Raw genomic sequence first — 17500 nt, 5'->3', positions numbered from 1 at the left:
AAAGCTGAAGATGCTCTTCGGCGACCTCAGCAAGAAGAAGAGAAGGAAGAAGAGAAAGAACAAATAAGCATTGTACAGATATAAAATATACAAATCATTGTAAATATTGTAAATATTAAATCTGTATTATTGTCATTTTCATTAAAAGATTTTAATTCAAGAATTGAAAGAGAAGTCTTTTAATCCTTTAAACCAACAACAAAAATACTATTTCTCCTCACCTCTCCCAAACACAAGCTAGGAGGTGGACTGGCTAAGATAAATTGTAGTTAGTGTGGCTGAGTGTGTGTTAGTGTGTGTACATGGTGCCCTGACTGGCATCCCATCTAGTGTGTATTCTCACCTCACTCCCACACCGTGACCCTGAGCAGCATAAAGTGGTTACTGTGAGTAAGTGAGTGACCATTTGTAAAGATTTAGAAGTGTCTGAATCCTGAACAATAATCAGGACACTATGGGGTATTTGTGCATTATTCTAGTCCTTGACATTAAAGTACCATGAATAAGATAGACAATAAATGGATAAAGAAATAAACATAAAAGGAACATATTACCTATATAAATGAGACTCAGGGGTTTCCTCTGGGTGCTCTGGTTTCCTCCCCCAGGTCAAAGACATGCGATGTAGGCTGTTTGACATCTCTAAATGGTAGGCAGTGTGTGAGTACTTGTATAATAGACTGACATCCTGTCCAGAGTGAGCCTTGTGTCCTGAGTCTCCTGGGATAAACTCCATGTTCCCTGTACACATTTCAGTGAAGAACATTCAACGAACTTTGTTTCCAGTGTATTTTCACTCCCCTTTTACCTCAAAGACCCTTTTCAATATGATCAAAATTTCCTTTGGAATGAGTTCAGTCTGAAACAGGTTTTTACATGAAGACTTTTCAATCTGATTGATCCACTAATCCGATTACTACCTGATTTGCATGTAAACATACTGACTGATGCAGCCAGAGTTATTTTTATCATTCTGAGCGTTTTCGTCTGTTTACACCAAATCAGTGTGCCAGTGCTGATGATAATGATGATAGTGATGATGATGATGGTTATTCATTCATTCAATTTAGAGATGCCAATCAGTCTATCATGCAAGTCTTTGGTCTGGGGGAGGAACCTGGAGTACCCAGAGGTATCCCTGAAGCACGGGGTGAACATGCAAACTCCACACACACAGAGCAAGGAATCAAAACCACAACACTGAAGATATGAAGCAAACATGCTAAACAACAATGAAGCAGTTTTTGAAACCCTGTATTGAAGACTTTCCTATATCAGACAACATAAAGTTAAACCTTTTCTAACCCTCTTGCACTGGAGACTCCTTCCAAAAATGTCAGATAAACATGTCTTTAAACAAACTTCACAATCTCAGCAGTTAGACACACTTTGTTAGCTCTGGTGAAGCTGAGCGTCAGCCTTACAAGTCCTTGTGTAAGTTACTGTAGTAACGTACTGCATCACCAGAGCTAGGAAAGTCTTCAACACAGGGTTTCTTGGTATCAAAAACTGCTTCATTGTTTGTTGTTATTGTTGTTGATCATGTTTGTTAGAGTCTATTAAACACATTAATGTAAATCTTGTAGCTGGAAGTAATGTCCGAGTTCTGCTGTGATAGAAAATGAATCAACACCAGCCAATAGATAGACTGTATTTTTTGTATAGTGCATGTTTTGTATTTTCTTCAACTTGCACACACACACACACACACACACACATGCACGAGCCTCCCTCCCTCAGCAGCGTGCACGCGCTTTCGACAGCAGCTCAGGCTCGAGCTCGTGCATTAGAGGAGTTGAGAAAAGCCTCGAGTGGAGAATAAACACCGGACAGCGTGCCCTCAGGATGTGATCCATAAAACCGACTTAAAAACGGATTACTTATTCCAGTTTCTGCACTTCTTTGCTGTAAACATCCCCGGTGGTTCTACGTAGATTGTTTGTTTTTATATAAAACAAATTGATTAGATTTCACGCCTCCTAAGCATTGCTCCTGTTTTATTCCGATAGAAAAGTTGATCTGTGTGTGTGGGAATTTTTAAAAAGTCATGCAGCTGAAGCTGGCTCTGTCACCGCCGGTGTGGATGCTGATGCTGATGCTGATGGTGATGTGCTGCTGGAGTTTGGTCTCCGGTGCGGCGCGCAGTGAAGCGGAGGCTCCTCACGGGGACACGCTGGACTTCGGCTTTGTCCCGGCGGTGGTGTACGAGACACACGCGTACTATGAGCCCGGAGCCGTGGACATGCTCTTTCACATAGTACACGCGTTTCTCTACACGGTACAGCCAAACCCTTTCCCAGCAGGTGAGTCTAATATCAAAAACACACACTAGCATCCTCAGTAGTGGGAGAAAACTGACTTACAAAGCACTGAATTTACATAGAATGGGACAGATTTTGATCTTCCACCTTGTCTACAATGTAAAAACATACAGTAAACAGCTATAAAACATATTAACAGTAGAGTACTGTAATATCTTACATAGTATAAAACAACACATTTTGCTCACTTGGCTGATTCTCATGCCAGATACTGAGCTGAAGTGGAAGGGGCTCAGGAAGCTGTCCCTGATCATTTAGCATTGCTGGGGTATCAACATGCAACTTCCTGACAAAACCTTAACCACTGAACCCCTACAACTAGCCCAGCTTTATACTGTGCACTGATTCAACCTCCACCAGTGAAACAATGCACACATTCATTATATCACTTCACTTTTTCTCTCACTACTTACTGGATTTTAATGAACCTGAACCTTGTTTCCCAAATGACCAAACCATGATCCAAGATTTTTGAGGCTGGCTTTCTGTATGATGTTAACCACAGCCCTTTATATGTTCTCATATGAATGTCTAATTAATAATATATTAGGTATTACATATGATTTCTATTTCCGCAAGAGCTTAAGAACACACTACTGACTTTCACTAATCAGGCCAGCTAAGGTTCCCTGTCACAGTTTAGCTGATTATTGACCTGAATTCACTCTTTTAGATAACAATAAGGTCTAAAACTGTTTACTTCTAAAGCATATGACTTTATAAACAGCAGCTTGTTGGGTATGTGTAATATGTACACAGTGTGGACTGTATTCTGGCGTGATGTATTGTTTGTTAGGGTAGTGTGTAGATTCAGACCTTTGGAGTTACCCTATTTTGACCTATAGTGGAATACTAATGTGATATGCTACTCAGTGTGGCAGTACCGGGGTGACAACCACTGAATCCTGACTTATTTCAGGAACAAGTACTGGATCAACATCAACATTAGAGGAGCAGGTGTTATCTAGGTTGGGGTTTGGTTTAATAAGAAATGTTTTTCACTAAACTGAGTAAAGGCAGCTGAAACAGACCTATATACCAGTGCTGCTTTATAAACCCACAACCTAGAGTAAAAATATATGATTTAAACGCTTGCATATGGAGAGCCAGACAATTCTCTTTCAAGGTTTTCACCTTACATTTCTTGGGTACATCACAGTGGAATAAATGGAACTAAAGGAAATAATGACGTATCAAACACACAGTTTGTACTTATGTGTTTTTATAATAATTTCAGTACTGGTTATTGACAGAGCAGATGTGTTGCACTTGTGAGAATATATTTGCTTTACCCACATATGCAAAATATATTTTCGAATTTTGAACAAGCTCATTGACAAACAACTGTAGATTATTGCTTCCCCCAGCTATTTACATTAGATTTACATTTATGGCATTTGGCAGACGGCCTTATCCAGAGTGACATAAGTTTATTTTATTTATATGAGAGAGCATGTGAGGGCTCAGGGCCTTGCTCAAGGGCCCAACTGTGGCAGCATTTGGCAAAGAATAGTCTACTTTATGTCTGACCATTCAAACTGTTCAGAGTCACAGTTCTGGTCTAATTTGACTTGTGAGTACTTTAGGCATCATTGGTCCATTTACTAAATTTCACACAGTGCACTTGCTTCTGTTTCTTGGGAAAGGTCCTTTGCCAAAATGTGCCTTATTCTTTTCATCTATTAATGACTGAATCAATGTTGTTTCAGTTACATTTGCTGTTTTGAACTCTTTTCATCTTTGTCAAGTTGGTTTTCAGGGAGCAGATTTTGGCTGTGACCAGATGTACTATGGAGACAGTGGACTCTAAAACATAATACATAACTAAGCAGGTCTGCATCTGAGCTTATGTCAGGCAGGGTAGACTGGTGCTGGAGCCTCGCAGGGGTGCATTGATGGTGGAGTCTTTCAGGGCTGTGTTGCTGTTGGGATTGCAAGGGTTTAGGTAATGGTGAAGCCTGGCAGGGCTGGGTTAATGGTGAAGCATGGCAGGGCTGGGTTAATGGTGAAGCATGGCAGGGCTCACTTAATGGTAGAGCCTGGTAGGGCTGGGTTAATGGAAGAGCCTGGTAGGGCTGGGTTAATGGTGAAGCATGGCAGGGCTCACTTAATGGTAGAGCCTGGTAGGGCTGGGTTAATGGAAGAGCCTGGTAGGGCTGGGTTAATGGTGAAGCATGGCAGGGCTCACTTAATGGTAGAGCCTGGTAGGGCTGGGTTAATGGAAGAGCCTGGTAGGGCTGGGTTAATGGTAGAGCCTGGTAGGGCTCACTTACAGTAAGTTAAAAGTTAATTATGATGATCTCAAGCAGTGTAACAAGTTACTATCTTAAAATCCTGCTGAAATTGTTACAGATGTGCATAGAACATAGAAAAATATGATGATGTGATTTAAAAGTATCTGTTAACCATGCTGTATTATTGCCTACCCCTAGGCAGCAGTACTTATTACAGTGTGCTGCATGATGCATGTCCAGTTTAGTCTGTTGGTCTTCCATAACCGTCTTGTATAACTAACAGGTTGCGTATGTTAGATGTTGCGTAACCTATTGCCTTTAAATGCCTGATTTATTGTAAAGGTAATGGTGAAAATATGTTTTGTTGTTATATATAAAAGCTTAAGAACACCTAAATCATATAGTGTGTGTATATGTGTGTGTGTGTGTGTGTGTGTGTGTAGTGGCTCTCGTCTCCTTCAGCCTGCTCAGGTGTGTGATGTGCTGAAAGGCTTCATCATGGTGCTGTGTTACTCCATGATGCACTACGTGGACTACTCCATGATGTACCATCTGATCAGGGGGCAGTCAGTCATCAAACTCTACATCATCTACAACATGCTGGAGGTAACAAGCACTACTCACAGATCAGCCTGGAACACCTTTATCCACACTTCTTCAGTGTAGTCCTTGGAACTCAATTAGTCACAGCTAATACAGATACAGTGCTGCTTCTGAATCTAATTGCTTTTGATTTAGAGAATCAAGATCTCAGTTTAATAACATTTGTGTTTGTCCATGTTCTTTACTTTTTTGTTCTAGACTTGTTCTGTCTCGGTGTCTTTCAGGTGGCAGACCGATTGTTTTCCTCCTTTGGCCAGGACATTCTGGACGCTCTCTACTGGACAGCTACGGAGCCCAAAGAGAGAAAGAGAGCTCACATAGGTGTAATACCACACTTCTTCATGGCTGTGCTTTATGTCTGTATCCTTTGTTCATTTCACACATTACGGCTTGTGCAGTATAAATGTTTTGTTGTTCTGGTTCTCCATTTACAGGCTAAAATCATGCAGGCAATCTCTCCATCATATATTTTACACAGTAACTTGTTTTCAATAGCAAATAATTCTAAGCTAAATGATGATAATGCACATTGAAGTTGTATTTCTATGCACACTGGGCTGATGAGGGTTAAAGAGTCAGTTGACTTGGCATTATGTCATTAGTAACTATCCGATATCTATCGGTTTAAAGGAAAGCTTCGATCCCCAACAACTGAATGCTACTAAAGTGAATTTAGTTTTTTTGGACCATTAGTAGTCTGGTATTCGTGGAATATGTAAGACATGCAGTTGGTGTCATCTGTAGAAATTTCCTTACATGCTTGTAAAGAGGCAGTTTCAGATTTATTTGATCTAAACACACCCTAGTGCTTTAAGTCTGTGGTCATGTACAGAATGCTAAGCGTAATACATGAGCCTAAATAAATGGGAAGTGGAAGGAAATGCTGTGTGTGTATATCAGTGTATTCCTTAACCTGAGCTTCAGTTCTTCATGCCATTCTGATCATGGTCCAGGCCACCACCCTAAACGTGGCATTCAACTCCCACAACAAGTCTCTGCTGACCATTATGATGTCCAACAATGTGAGTACACACGTTTCGACTATTTTTTAATGCTTTCTTATTCATAAAAGGTGTTTTGTCCAGTGTTACACATTTCCATCTGTCTCGTTGTGTGTCACTGCAGTTTGTTGAGATCAAGGGGAGCGTGTTTAAGAAGTTTGAGAAGAATAACCTCTTTCAGATGTCCAACAGTGGTGAGTAATGTAAAAGTAGACATGTGGGCTACCTCACTCCTAGCTCAACACCTACTGATATAAACTATGGGGTTTCTTTCCATTTAATAAACTTTTCTTGGGTGTGGGGTTACTAAAGACTAACAATCATGAATTGTAGATGTGTGATGGAGTGTATAAAACTGTCCTTTCTTTGTGTTTGTGTTATTTCAGATATCAAAGAAAGATTCACAAACTACGTGCTCTTATTAATTGTATGTCTTAGAAATATGGAGCAGTTCTCCTGGAACCCAGGTACTCATAAGTAATTAATACCCATAATTATTTTTCTATACTGGTTCCTTTATGTAGAAATGTTATGATGCAATATGTTTACTGATTACAGTTATTAATTTGGATCTGTAATGGCTCTGACATGATAGTAATTGGTTTCGGTCACTGATTGTAGATCATCTGTGGGTGCTGCTTCCTGACGTGTTCATGGTCATTGCTTCGGAGATGGCTGTGGATGTGGTGAAACACGCCTTCATCACCAAGTTTAATGACATCCCAGCAGATGTGAGTGTAACCTGTGGTAAGCTGAAGAGTCAGATATGATTCTGAAGTTTAGAACAGGATCTTGTTTGTCGTATCACAGTATGGTGCTCGGTTTTCATCAGCCCTACAAGAGCTCAGCTCACTGTGTGTATAACTGCAGAAGAAGACGAATATTTCACATTTACATCAAATTAGCATACACAAAGCAATAAACAGAGACGCATTAAAGTCTAAAGACAACCCGGGACAACTGACCCTACATCAAACACTAGAGGACAGACTTTGCCTTCCATAATGTAGTTAATGTTCATGCAGCATTGACTTTGTGCTGGAGTTTTATAGATTTTATAGATTGTTCAAATGCTAAAGGTTCAGTGATTTAGTTAAATAATAGAAAAAGAACCTCCAGATGTAAACAGCAATTGTCTGTGATACTTTATATATTCTATATAATTAATATGATTCTATAAGTAAAGGCTGCTGCTTCTATATTTATAAAGTAACTAAGAAGGATATTCACTGCACAGGTTCAGTCTTGTGTTCAGTGTTCTGTTCAGGTATGCAGTAAACAGTGCAGACTAGTTCTGTTCATACTGAACATTTCATTCAGTGAAAATGAGAAAAACAGGAGAAACATATAAAATAGTTCACTGTCCAATAGTCCAGGTGTCACACTGAGCCCCAAAGAAACTAACTAGCATGAGAGTGTGCAGCTCTGTTTTTCCACAGTAGCCAAGAATAGCTTCTTGTTTTGTTCAGTTCTGGTCGGCAATGTCATGTTCCTCTGTGTGTTAAAGGAACTGTATATAGAATAAAATGATGAACATGCTAGGAGTGGCATCAAGCTTCTGCTCATACGCCATGACTAACTGAAACTGTATGTGACATCTGCACAGGACAATTTGTAACCTGCTTGTGTGTGTGTGTGTGTGTGTGTGTGTGAATGATCATCAGACTACACTAAACTCTGCTTTCCTGTAGTATAAAAAAGTAGTAAAGGTTCTCTAGAGGTCTGGGAGTAATGGGCTGAGAAATCTCAAATTGATCATAGTGAAGTCCTGGCTGCTGTGAGAATGACAGCTCTAAATTCACTTATTTTTCTTAATCAGTTTTGAGAAATATAACACTTCTGTGATATAAGTAAATGTTACATTCATTACACAGGTAGAAGTTGACCTCTTATGTCATTTCTGCTTGTTGCTCCTCCTTCAGTGACAATAGGTTAGCTGCAGGTTTGTTCACTGCTCAGAAATGTTTTGCTCCTTTAACCCCAGACGGTCTTCTGGGGATGGGGCAGTGGCAGGGATATGTCTCCTCCTGCAAGTGTACCTTGGGTTCCCCAACACATCAAATATCTGTAAGCAAAGTGTACATTAATAATAGTAGAAAGAAACACTTAAATAGGGAACATTATCAGCTGACCTGATTAAACTAGCCTGAGCCAACAGCACTTCTTTCTTAGTACACGTGAAAAGGGAAGAAAAACCACACTGCAGATCCTTAAAAAAACAGTGAGACCGGTCTCCCAGGAGGGGGTTAGGTTTGGAAAGTGAAACAGCTCTCTCAGTCTCTTCAGATGAGCCGATAGTTCCATTAACCCCAAATCATCTTTCACACACATCGCTCCCTTCTACCTTACATTACATCCCTTAATGCTTCTTTTCTAACTTTACAGTGAAGCGTGAGCATGAAGGCTCTGAATATTGTCCTGTAGTTGGTGCAGATTTTACACCATCACCAAGTTTTTAAAATAAATTTATTGATGTATTTATTCTTTATAGCAAGCAGAGTGAAGCAGAGAGAGATACAAGGAGAGAAAAAGGGAGGGAGCTGTGGTTACTGCTAGGGATTAGAGCCAGAGATCTGCTCTGTCTTAGAGTGGCTTAGTTTAGTTTAGTCCGAAGATTAGTGTCACACCACACACACACACACACACACACACACACACCTCGTCTTCTATTCATTCACTAACTCTCTTATTTTATTTTACTCGTTACCTCTCCCTTCATCCCTCCCTTCACAAAGAGAAAGGAATAACCTTCACTGATTACAGGGATTGTATAAAGAGTGTGTATGTGTGTGTTCTGATCTAAATAAAGCTTGGTTACATAATGTGCCTTGACATTAACCCTTCAAACCATTCTGTGTCAAATTCAGTTCTGGTGATCATTCATTCAAGAGCGAACGCTAAAGCTAACACTCAGCATGTCTCTCACATCAGCACAGATTCTCTCAGTCAACTCCTCTAATAACTCTTCTTACTCTTCTTATTCAGATTCTGTTAAACTGGTAGAAATATAATACAGACTGGATTGTGACACCTACAATATGACCCCAATGTTGAACATTTTAATAATGACTAAATTGGTGTTCATCTCAGTGTGAACATTTAACACTTACTGTATATTCATGCTCTGAATCTTAAGAATAAAAAATAAACACAGTACTGAACACAGCCCTACAACTCCACATATTCACATAAGACTAGTAAAATCTACACCAGACATGTAGCACAGCAACCGCCTGTGTACCGCACATGCACACTGCTCTGCCGTGTCTGAAGTCATACACACATCTAAAATTATAATGCTAAGAAACTGAGCTTGTTTCTTTCATTACAGTTCGGTGATGATGGGCAGCATGTCAGCGTAAAATGTTCCGCTACTCATGTGTTCTGCTAACAGTGAGCTTTAGATACACGTTTTATGAAATGATGTCAACTTCCATCCTACAAGTAGAAAAAGTGTGTACTTATTGTTGTTCACAGAAGTGAAAGCTTCCTCATTCCAGTCGTACTGCCTCTTTATCCAGGTGTGTTTCACGTGTGTTTGCAGGTGTATGGTGAATACAGAGCAAGCTTGGCTTTTGATCTGGCCAGCAGTAGACAGAAAAATGTAAGTCAGTAATGATGTGATGTAAGATGATGGATTTCGGGGCTGTTTTGTGTTACACTGCGCTCTACATGCTTTGTTATACTGATTATATTTGTTGGTGTGTTTTTAGGCCTATACTGACTATAGTGACAGTGTATCAAGGAGAATGGGCTTCATCCCTCTTCCTCTAGCTCTACTGGTAACGTATTCTCAGTGTCGCGTTAACCTTTTTAAAAATATTCACCGTATTCTTTGCCCGCGTTTATGATTTAATAAAAATGTCCCATATCTGTTTCACTCATTTTATTCAACAACTGTTTCACACTGAGCACTAGAGAATCTCTGACCTTTTATGCTAATAACACAGTTATGACACGGCTATAAACACTCAGTGTTTTTCTTCATAAGCTCATCCGGGTGGTGACGAGCTCAGTGAAAATTCAGGGTGCCCTCTCCCTCGTGTGTGTGATACTTTTTTATCTCGGGTAAGTTTTCCTTTCTCATGTCTGTCTGTCTGATTTGGTGTGTGTTAGATTGTTGTAGCCACCAGCGATTTGTGTATTAATATTTTTAAGTGTGTGTGTGTGTGTGTTGGTGCAGAATGATCACGCTAAAGGTGCTGAATAGCATCGTGTTGCTGGGAAAGTCGTGTGTGTACGTGAAAGAAGCGAACATGGAGGAGAAGCTGTTCCAGTCTCCCCCCTCCGCCGCTCCCAGCCGAGCATCCAGCAGAGCTCATCATGCAAAACGCACACGAGAGCCAACAAGTAATACACACACACACTTTATACACACACACACACTAATTTATCCATGTGATGTAATATAACTAAATGTTTCTGTAATATTTTATGAGTCATTATATACATCACCCAGTACATGGTTTTTAAAACATCTGAATATAATTCAGTTTGCATAATCATCCATATTCATTGATCCTAATAGTTTCTTAGGCTTAAGATTATTTATCGTGACATTTTAAATGATTCCAGTACTGAAAGCACATGCCTCAAGAGTTCTGAATGAGAATATTTTTGATGAATGAATTGTAGCTAATGCGAAGTATCTCAGGGTTTAGAAATCTGAGTCAAAAAGAGTGCAGTGAATTTCTGTATTAATGTCTGAACTCATATCCATTAAATCTAGAAGCCATGTGATTCTCATAGTTTCCTTCTCCTCAGGCGAGCCAGTGGAAGAGGGCGTTTCTCCGTCAGTTATAAATCAACCCGTCCACCAGATGGAGAGCCCGGTGCCTAATCTCCCAACCAGCGAATCGGATCAGTTCCTCACGACGCCGGACGAATCGGAGGAGAAGATCATCACACAGGACGGGACAGAACTCATCCACAGAGCTCCTAAGAAAGACCTGCTGGAGATCGACCGTTTCACCATCTGCGGGAACCGAATCGACTGATACTCTACACAATGGACTGTAGAGAATGACGAGAGCTAGAAGGTGTCTACTGGCTTGAGCTTATGACCTTTTACCCTCTGTTCAAAGGATCAGAGGTAGAAATAGAGAGCAGGATATTTATTAAGAAGTGCACCTAATTTATTTAAGTTTCGAACTGAAACACATTCATCATTACCTGCTCCACCTCTACTGGACTCACGGATAATTCCGCCCTTTCCAAAGGTCCATATTTACTCCTTTACATCACCAGGAACAGACCTTGACCTTCCCCTATCCCAAAAGACAGAAAGAGTGACGGATCACTTCGGTCAACATCTAAACAAAAGACCAATGTTTATATGAGGTCAGTCACGAGGAAAAACTTTAGGTCGTTAATATGTGGCTTTTTTTTTTTTTGTCATGCTCAGTTGCATTTTCTTACAGCTCTGAAGTTTTGCACATGTTTCTTTCTCATTTATTTTTTTTCTCAGTGATTTTGAACCTATTGATTTATACTTGTGCAGAAATGACAGATGAGTAGTGTATAAAGTAAGACTTTATGTAAAGGTTCCCTTCACTAGCATGTAGCTATGCATTAACATATTTTTTTTTTAAATCAGCATTAACAAACCATCCAACAAAGTAAACAAAGGCAACAAGGCAATTTAAAAGATGTGTTAATAAACATTTATAAACATGTTATAAACAAAACACCCCCTGCATTGACTTAATTGGTTTATTTAGTTCATGAATAAAAAATAATTAAACAAAATTCAGCAAAAAAATTAAATAGCACCATGATCCATAACTCAAATTTGATGGGTTTAAATGTTTGAGTAATGCAGGTTGAATATCTGAAACATCAATTAATGCAAATATTAGACATTTTATAGAAATATAAATGATAAAGTTCATCACTGATACATTAAATGTCCATTTCAGGAACCTTACTGTAAAGTGTTACTGATAAAGAGTACAGCAGCTCAGCTTTCTACATCTGGATCCAGAAAACCAGCATTAGACTGAAATATCTCGTTTTTTCATGGTTTTTATTTTTATTTAATACATTTTCTGAAGCATCAGTTCGCACCACTGAAATTAAGCACAATTTGCTGCAGTGTATCCAGAGTAGAAATACATCGGCTGTATTGTTGTGCTGCTTTTATTTTTTATTTTATTTTATTTTTTAAATACAACCAAGGCTAAAAATGTCTTCATTTCAGTGCTTCAGGTATTTTTTTAAATATTTTTTCTGCCAGTCTTTATTTAAGACTAACATCTTGTGAATATCACGTTACACTTCCATGCTTGTGAATTGCACATTCGTTTGCTTCATAGACATTAAACATGTGTAGGGTTTTTTTTTTTTTTTTGCAATTGTTTTTTAATATACAGTCAAATCAGACACCGAATAAAACACTATAGACGAAATCCGGTGAGTTACTCGGCAGTTAAAAGCGTACACAAGTTCAATTAGAAAGAGATTTCATGTATATAATAAAAAGTCGATTCTCTCCAAGTCCCCTGGATAAACGATCTCTCCTTGGTTTCTTTTATTCTTCAAGCATCTGAGATATTTGGATCATTTTCTGTGCATTGAGTTGCTGTGTTTGTTTTCTCTTCAATATCTAAACAGATATTTCTCTATAAATGCCAAACAATTATTACTTTGTCGTACCATTAAGGCTTCAACACGACGCCAATCCCCTCATACCTGTTACTGTCTGTCACTGTAACCCAGTGCTTTTATACACCGTTAATTCCATGTTGCTGGACTTGCAGTGCTTTCATATTTGTTTTGGATTTGATGGAAGTTTGACATAAAGGATGTTTTGTTTGAATGAGATCGAGTTTTAAGTTGCTGTGGGGGAAAAATATATCAACAAATATCATTCGATCCACATAAATTGTTCAGCTGTAGAAGGCTGGAAGTCGTATTTATTTATTAATTTTTTGATGCCTGGTTGGTAAAAATGTGCATTACTTCATCTCACACCAGTGCAACATCTGTTATATATCGAGAGAGAGAGAAAGAATATCTCTGACAATTTGTGGTGTTTTCCTGACATTTGAGCAAATAACATGATCTTTAATTATTTCCTCTGCTGTGAATGTTAATTATCTGAAGACGTACCGTGGATCAAACTTAATTTCATGTTTATAAAGCCCTTAGACTCTACTACATTTTATATCTACAATGATTTATTCAAATAAATGACCGTATCAACAGAATATTTCTCCAGCTTTGTAGTTCAGTGATTACTGGATCATTATAAAGTGATTTATCACACCTCACCATTTATTTGCCAAAAAAGTTTTTTAATTTAAACAAATTCTAAGATTAAGATTATTGCATCGAGTGTATTGAAGCGTGAAAATCATTCTACATGATGCCGAGTGTCCAGCCTTCTACATTTGTTAAACGCTGCTCTGATTTTGATTGAAGATTTAGATTTATGTTTGTTTTTTGTAATTTACTCAAAACCAGAACACTGTCAGTGACTTAAATCATCTTTCTGGAGTTGAAAATTCATTAAAAATGCCTAAAGATTCAGAAACCAATAGGAACAATAGGATTTAGCCTAGACAAGCTGTCTTATTACTTATACACCTTCTAAGACTACCTTTATTTTTGTCTTTATACCAGCATAGATCTCATAGATCAAATTTTCCATTAAGAACATATATATTTTGAGGATTTTTTAAAAATCTGTTTGATTTACTGGATGTTTCTTTGTCTGCATGATGAAACTGTCCACATCCTCGGTCAGTTTCGTCCATCGATTTGATTTCATGATACGTTTTTTTTCCTCTTTCTTTAGAAACAGAGCGAGATTGTCACATTATTTTATGAGATAGATTTTCAGGACAAAGGGTAGAGGACATTGAGATTGGAAGTGTGTTGGGGGGAATAAATGTTTTGTTTTGTATCTCTTGGATGGTCTCTCTTTCTTTTTTTCCCACTTGCCGTGGATCGTGTTGCCATGGTTTCAGTTCTGTAGGTCTCTTGTAAAGACAGTGGGTAAAGAGTGATTCTTGTACATACAGAAAGTTTTAGACAATAAATTCTATCCGCTTCTATTTATTACACACGGGTCAAACTCGAGGCCTGGAGTCAAAACACGGTCTGTCGCCTCAATCCATTTAACCCACGCAAATGTCTTCGGAGAAAATTCAATACCGAACTGATCGATATTTTCACCCTGGAGATGATCATTTTTTCACCTTGAATGTAAGAAATTCTGCTCCATCAGGCAACAATATCATTTTACAAAGCTTATATGATGACAGTGGCTGTGTTTTGTATTATTAACTATTATGTGAAGGCATGAGGACATCATAATAATTCACTTAGATTATTTCCTTAAATGAATAATTTACTCTCAATCTATAATTTTGGGGGAATGAGATTATATGTTGTAAATCAGTCAATATCACAATACAAGGGAATAAATGTCCAGAAAATAATAATAATAATAATCAGTCCATTTTCGTCAATCTGAATGAATTTAATCAGATTGCAGTTTCGAATAATGTTTATATGTGCCATGAACATTGCTGAATATTTGTTTACATGTGCATTACATACTGTTTATTCTGTATATCTCCAACATTTAATATATAATAGTGTAAGAGCAATGCACTGCGCTCGTGCGGGAAGTATTTTTATTATAATATAATAATAATAATTATGAAAAAATAATAATCATTAAGCATGTAACTGACTCGTTGCTCCTGTTTTAAATATATAGTAAATCTTTATCTAGTTTTTTTCTTTGTCTTTAATTATCAGCAGAACAACACAGCATTAACGGACGCTAGCTTTAGCGGTGTAGCTAAGCTATCTAGCTAACCAACTGGACAGCTTAGATAGGTAGCTAGCTAAACTAAGCTAATCCCCTTAGCTGAGGGAAGACAACCATTTCAGTCCATTTTATTTGTCCAGAAGCAAGATATAAATAATTATTAGAATCATTTGACTGCATTATTTATTATACAGGAACTGTATTGTTAGTTGTAGGTGAATTGTGTTCAATTTCGGTACAGAGACATTAACTTAATTAGGAGCTAACAAGCTCCGATTAGCATTTACAAGCTTCTGGTACTTAAAGTGGATTCATGTCGAGATGGGGAAATATTTAACATTTCAGCCAAAAGTGTGGAATAAAAATAAAATGATCCTAGCCTAAATCATCATGAGATAGAAGAAATAAATGGAACTATGTTATAGAAGAAGCATGATGAACTAACTTCAGCTGTCTTTTAAAGGAAAGAAGAACGCTGTGTTGCCAGATTGGGCTGGCGCCTCCCCAATTTGGCTCCTTTAGGTCACGTCTAAACCGGGAAAAAAATGCATTGGGCGGGTGGATAAAATTTGGGTTGGTTTTTTATGCAACTGGCGGTTTTTTATTTATTTTTGACTATAAACATGATATTAATTTTCCGTTCAAACGAACTTTACAATAAAGTATAATATGTAATGTTGACATTTTAATAATATGGCTCAGTTTAGTCAATGAGGTTGAGGAGAGTCCTGTCCAATCAGACTTCAGTCTTGATTAGCGGGTTGTTGTAATTGTTGTACTCGTTAAGCTAATATCACAAAGTTATTAGTAAAGCTGTAAGTGTTTTTATTATCATCATAATGCCAAAGTGAGGGAAATATAGAAAGTCCTACAGTAAAGAATGGGAGAGCGACCTGTTCTATAAGTAAAACATATACAGGTAGCGTGTGTGTGTGTGTGTGTGTGTGTGTAAATAGTGCCCTTTGCACTAACCCATTTATGTTGGGTTTTCTGTTATTGTATTAGTTATCACAGTATACATTTTGGGCTGTTTTTTTTAATGGGAGGGTTTTAAGCTGTAGTTGGGCTGGAAATCTTCAGTCCAATCTGGCAACACTGAGTTTGGACATCTTCAGATGAGGCTTGAAGACATAACGCATGTCTCTTAGAAGCGTGTTGACAACCCTGTCCTCAACTTTATAGTGCAAGCTCTCCAAACCTTTTCTCTTGTTAAACAGCCATCTTTCCTAAGTCTCGTACAGTACCAACTGCAGAAGCACCATAAGTGCACTCGTCATTTGTTGAATTTCATCTTTACAGTTGATGCCAATCATGCAAATAGAACAGAAGCTGTCGAGATCAGCATTCTCCCAGTCTCAGGCTCTCTGGAATAGGATCGCAAGGTCCACTTCTGCTGCAAAGCTGGTTGAAGAGCAACGCAATCTTCAGTTGCTACAGCCGAAGATGGAACCTCTTTTATTCGGCTGTGGATCGAAGTGTAGGAATCTTTAAAGATGAAGGAGACGGGGCTGTGAGAGCTGTCTGTGCTGCCCTAAATCTTCCCATATGAGTGGTGAATATTTATCTCCTGTTGAAGCTGTCACTATGAATGCATAGTGAATCTAGCTATATGCATTTTTAAAGCTGTTTTGTGTTTTATTTTGTTTCTTAGGCACAGTCTAGCCGACATTGTGTTTTTGGGTGAATATACCAACACCATGAGTCCAGTAGCTGAAGCAATAAACATTCTACACGGAGAATCATGAACACAACATTAACACAAGATGGCTGCTCACTACATTGACCACCCTCATCCGCAGACTCGAGGAAACCTGAGCGTTTTTGAGATTTTGGAAGCCGCTAGTCGATGCTGTGCTAGATGGTCTGAAGAAACGATTTGGGGAAATGATAACTGATCCAGAGTTGATTACAGCAGCCATACTTCAAAAAATTCAAAACACCCTGGATTAGTGCTGAAGACATGATCAAACTTGGTAAGAAAAAAATGAAATTAAATGTTACATGGTCACTTAAATAAAATAACACAAAACTTTTAACTTAAAAAGAAATACTTTTGAATAGTGAAGTGCTTTAACTTCAGTAAACATTTAGCTGCTCAGCTTTTACTTGTATTGGAGTAATGTTTGATCATGAATATATAGTTTGACTCAAGTAATAGAGTTGTGTACTTTGCCCACCTCTGTCTGTGACCCAGTAGGATAAGTGGTAAAGATGATGGATGGATGAATGGATGGATGGATAGATGAATGGATGGATAGATAAATAGATGGAGGATGGATGGATGGATGGATAGATGGACAGATAGATATATAGATGGAGGATGGATGGATAGATAAATAGATGGTGGATGGATGGATGGATGGATGGATAGATGGACAGATAGATATATAGATGGAGGATGAGTGGATGGATAGATAAATAGATGGAGGATGGATAGATGGACAGATAGATATATAGATGGAGGATGGATGGATAGATAAATAGATGGAGGATGGATGGATAAATAAATAGATGGAGGATGGATGGATGGATGGACAGACATATAGATAAATTGATGGA

The 17500-nt window shown here is 38.3% G+C and overlaps 3 protein-coding genes across 3 annotated transcripts in view; all 3 read left to right on the top strand.

Moving 5' to 3' along the window:
* Positions 1-90, top strand: part of LOC131349419 (polyadenylate-binding protein 1-like) — an 8019-nt gene extending 7929 nt beyond the window's left edge. Inside the window, exon 10 of the mRNA XM_058385079.1 lies at positions 1-90. This exon is cut by the window's left edge and continues 2 nt beyond it. Within this exon, the coding sequence (XP_058241062.1) occupies positions 1-67 (67 nt within the window). The 3' untranslated portion in view covers positions 68-90.
* Positions 91-4998: 4908 nt separating this feature from the next.
* On the top strand, positions 4999-14040 carry LOC131349418 (transmembrane anterior posterior transformation protein 1 homolog). Its single transcript, XM_058385078.1, has 11 exons — positions 4999-5161; positions 5383-5518; positions 6083-6180; positions 6284-6353; positions 6546-6626; positions 6781-6890; positions 9704-9763; positions 9873-9941; positions 10151-10227; positions 10343-10509; positions 10924-14040. Exons 1-11 carry the CDS (start codon positions 5054-5056, stop codon positions 11154-11156), a joined length of 1209 nt encoding a protein of 402 aa, XP_058241061.1. The 5' UTR covers positions 4999-5053; the 3' UTR covers positions 11157-14040.
* A 2230-nt stretch (positions 14041-16270) lies between these two features.
* The window catches only part of LOC131348890 (polyadenylate-binding protein 1-like), a 10106-nt gene continuing 8876 nt past the window's right edge, over positions 16271-17500 (top strand). The window contains exons 1-2 of the mRNA XM_058384115.1: positions 16271-16493; positions 16593-16914. Coding sequence (XP_058240098.1) covers positions 16902-16914 — 13 coding nt within the window. The 5' untranslated portion in view covers positions 16271-16493; positions 16593-16901. The remainder of the gene's footprint in view (positions 16494-16592; positions 16915-17500) is intronic.

Source organism: Hemibagrus wyckioides, linkage group LG29, assembly GCF_019097595.1.
Source record: "Hemibagrus wyckioides isolate EC202008001 linkage group LG29, SWU_Hwy_1.0, whole genome shotgun sequence".
In the NCBI taxonomy this organism is placed as follows: domain Eukaryota; kingdom Metazoa; phylum Chordata; class Actinopteri; order Siluriformes; family Bagridae; genus Hemibagrus; species Hemibagrus wyckioides.
This window is presented reverse-complemented; position numbering and strand designations above follow the sequence as displayed.

Coding starts and splice junctions, on each gene's coding strand:
- LOC131349418 (XM_058385078.1), top strand. CDS start 5,054: ATGGTGCTGTGTTACTCCATGATGCACTACGTGGACTACTCCATGATG. Junction 6,354..6,545: donor CTTTCAGATGTCCAACAGTG/GTGAGTAATGTA, acceptor GTGTTATTTCAG/ATATCAAAGAAAGATTCACA. Junction 10,510..10,923: donor ACGCACACGAGAGCCAACAA/GTAATACACACA, acceptor CCTTCTCCTCAG/GCGAGCCAGTGGAAGAGGGC.